Source organism: Gigantopelta aegis, chromosome 4, assembly GCF_016097555.1.
Source record: "Gigantopelta aegis isolate Gae_Host chromosome 4, Gae_host_genome, whole genome shotgun sequence".
NCBI lineage: Eukaryota > Metazoa > Mollusca > Gastropoda > Neomphalida > Peltospiridae > Gigantopelta > Gigantopelta aegis.
In genome coordinates this window covers 99,310,216-99,313,489 of record NC_054702.1, presented here as the reverse complement: position 1 = coordinate 99,313,489, position 3,274 = coordinate 99,310,216, and the positions used below count along the sequence as shown (strand labels likewise).

At 41.2% G+C, this 3,274-nt stretch overlaps 1 protein-coding gene across 1 annotated transcript; it reads right to left on the bottom strand.

Moving 5' to 3' along the window:
* Positions 1-750: 750 nt before the first annotated feature.
* On the bottom strand, positions 751-2,600 carry LOC121371554 (helix-loop-helix protein delilah-like). The gene has a single exon (XM_041497535.1). The coding sequence runs from the start codon at positions 2,161-2,163 to the stop codon at positions 1,507-1,509; it is 657 nt and encodes a 218-aa protein (XP_041353469.1). The 5' UTR covers positions 2,164-2,600; the 3' UTR covers positions 751-1,506.
* Between the last annotated feature and the right edge of the window lie 674 nt (positions 2,601-3,274).

Genomic DNA, 3,274 nt, shown 5'->3' with positions numbered 1-3,274 from the left:
ACTGTCCACTGGTAATTATAATATCACAATTTAACCATCAGTTTAAATATAGCAATTCGGCGACTGTCATTTAATGATAATGAAAACGACAAGATCTACTGAAATAAGAAGTGACAATTTAAAAAGATCTACTAAACTGAACGATTAAATGAACGAGATCTTCTGAAATGTGAAGTTAGAACGATTTTATAAAATATGCATTTATGATGAGAGAAGAAACGCGATCCAGTGAAATATGAAGTGTTTACACTACAACATCGGACTGTTCATTTGTCTTCGTTTAGGCGGCTTGTGCCACAAAGAGATCGTCCGGATAAATTGAACAGATCCTCGGTTTAACACGCGCCACTCGTTTTACAAACTATTTCGTGCGCAATTGAGATGGAATATTTTTACACTGATAATGCAATAAAATGGACACAGGAAGGTTTCTATAGACTTGCAAATATTGACAAAGCAATAATCAACTGCCTTAGCGAGTGGAGATCCCCTGTGTTACAATGAAAAGCTGAACAGGTGGAGGCGCTTTGATCTCGTATCTTCACAAGAATAACATACCATTTTGTATGCTATATTTACAGATACAAAATTAATTAGGAAACGTGCTAGACCAGAAATAAGCCGTGGAGTACAAGCTGAGCTAACGGAAGAGAAGACCCATCTGAGACTTACGGATTTAACTCTTCAAAAGGACAAGAAAACTAAGGCACTTCATGATGGTTCAGTAAAAAAAACAAATTTATCTGAAACATCTCAGAAAGTATGTACAAATATATATATATATATATATATATATATATATATATATATATATATATATATATATATTACAATAAACAGCCTGTCACAGCTAATGAAAACATGATTATGGATTTACATGGTCATAAAACGGTCAAACCACATAATTATACTGAAGTTGGAAACAGTGACCAGGCTTTCCCAGCAAGGAGTAGGTTAACAATTGAAAAGCCTGTTTCACATATTACTCTTCACGTAAGGTACATACGTATGATCATGGATGAAATATCAACAACAATGTTAATGACAATTTACGATGAAATGATGAGTCCCTGAATTCAGCAAACTATAAATATCTTTCGTAAAGAAACGTATCATCAGTCTCAGTCTTATGACATTCACTGACACAGTAAACAATGTTTATCTTACTTTGTATGCGTTTATGGCAGATAGTATATAAACACATCCCAATTTTGTAGCCAAACGAAGTTGTCTTGTCTTTTTTTAAGAGGCCTTTTCACACTTAGCTGTGGAAACACCTCGAACATTACTCCGTTCCAGTTCTGCGAGTATCCCAAGTTTTTAACGTTTAACATCATCCTTCTTCTGGAGGCAACACTTTTCATTGAAAAGCGCTTGTAAAACATTCTTGTAAAGACCAACCAGAAAACGAACAAAATCCTCGTTGAAGATTCAGTTATCTTAGAACTTGGTTTGTTCGGGGTTAGCCGTAGCACTACTGATCTCTGAGCTCACAATGACTGTTTGCTATGAGATGATCTGAGGGAACAAACTGATGTCATCTGCTTCCAGAGATAGAATCCCCTCAGACGCAGAGTCCGAATGGTTGAAGTCTCCGTCAGACGGACTGAGACACGACTCGTCCCCGGACGAGATGCTGGTGCTACGCGTGGATGAGGCGTCGGATCCCAGATCATCTTCCTGGCCAAGAATCTGGCGAAGAGCTCGGATGTAATTCATGGCCAGTCTAAGCGTCGTGATCTTCGTCATGTTGCTCGTGGCATTCTTCTGCAACGCGCACTCCGTCATCTCGGAATCGATGTTCGGCACGGCGTTCCGCAGCGCCTCGAACGCCACGTTAATCTCCTGCATCCTATTCCGTTCCCGCGCATTTGCCGCACGCCGTCTGTATTTACTTAGAGGAGGCGGTTTCGCTTTTGCTTTCGGTTGTCTCGGAAGCGCCAACTTTTTTTCAGTCTCTATTCTGTTCACGACGGTTATGCGTCGTAGGTTGTATTTTTCAACTTTGGTTGTCTTTGCAGATTCACTTTCGCTTGTGGAATCGGTGTTCTGTTTTTCAGAGTCTGTTTTGGAAGAATTGGAATTAACATTTGGTATTTCACTCTCCATGTCGGGTATAGGAAAGAGGGTCGTCTCCATCACCGTATCCCCGCTCCCATCCATGTTGAAATATTTAAATTCAACACAGAGTAGTTAAGAAAAACACTCGCTTTTTTTCCCCAAACGCTAAGGAAAACTTAAGTTCATCCTTTTCGCACTGTCAACAGAGCGCAAAACTATTTCTACAACGTCTTGCAAGATTTATACGATCTTTTATTGGAGGATTCCCATCGGGGCTTCTTTTTGTTAAAACATGAGCACCCAATCAAATTATACAATGGCTAGCGACATGGCGTTCATTCACCGCCTACAGCCCGTACAGAAATGGGACAGCTATGAATGAAGTGTCTTCCGAGAAGTTATCAGTGGTCCGCTGTCCGCCGAGCGCGGCGTACATACGCGCAAGAATTCGCCACAGTAGTTAGCCGTCCTGCGCCAAGAGCAGGTTCACGTCTGGTCGCGAAGCTTCATTCATAGACTGAGGATGTTTATTAAATCGCCGACAGTCTCTCGACAGGTAACCAGTGGAGCACCTCTGCTGTTGCTTAAAGACCGCTCGAGCTGTTTTGTGCTATGTGCGTTAAATCAACGTCCCTGGCGGAAAGAACGACAGGCGTCATTTTTAACTTTACAACTTCCATTTTCATGTCTTTTTTCTTTCAGTCCCCCCCCCCCCCCCCCCCCCCCCCCCCGCCCCCTGTCTATCGCATAACCTGATGGGCAAGCTATACCTGAATAACGCTAACATAGTAACAACGCGGAATATTAACGTTGCATATTTTATGGCATAAGAATAGTTATGCACGCTTCATGTGGTATAAGAAAAAGCCCAATACGTTTTGTTTGTAAACCGCTACCTGATTGAACTTCACGCAAACAGGGAATATCGACCCAAAAAAAAATCGAGTATGTTAGCCATACCAACCTGCCCTTGTTGGAATTCGATTGCGAACCTCTTATCAAACAACGTGAACCGTGTTTAGCTATGTCTAAAGCTGGTACATATCCTTGTATCACAGACCGATCATGGGCGTTGATAACTTTGCCGACATTTTAATACAAGGGGCTGAAATACGCTAAACTCACAAGACGTATTATCGGTAGTCTCGAATTCGTTAACATATAAACAAGAAGACACATGTCTGGCGAGATTTATCAGTCCATGTCTTTATAA

Bases quoted from the DNA above. Each gene is read 5' to 3' on its own strand.
- LOC121371554 (XM_041497535.1), bottom strand. From the start codon at position 2,163: ATGGATGGGAGCGGGGATACGGTGATGGAGACGACCCTCTTTCCTATA.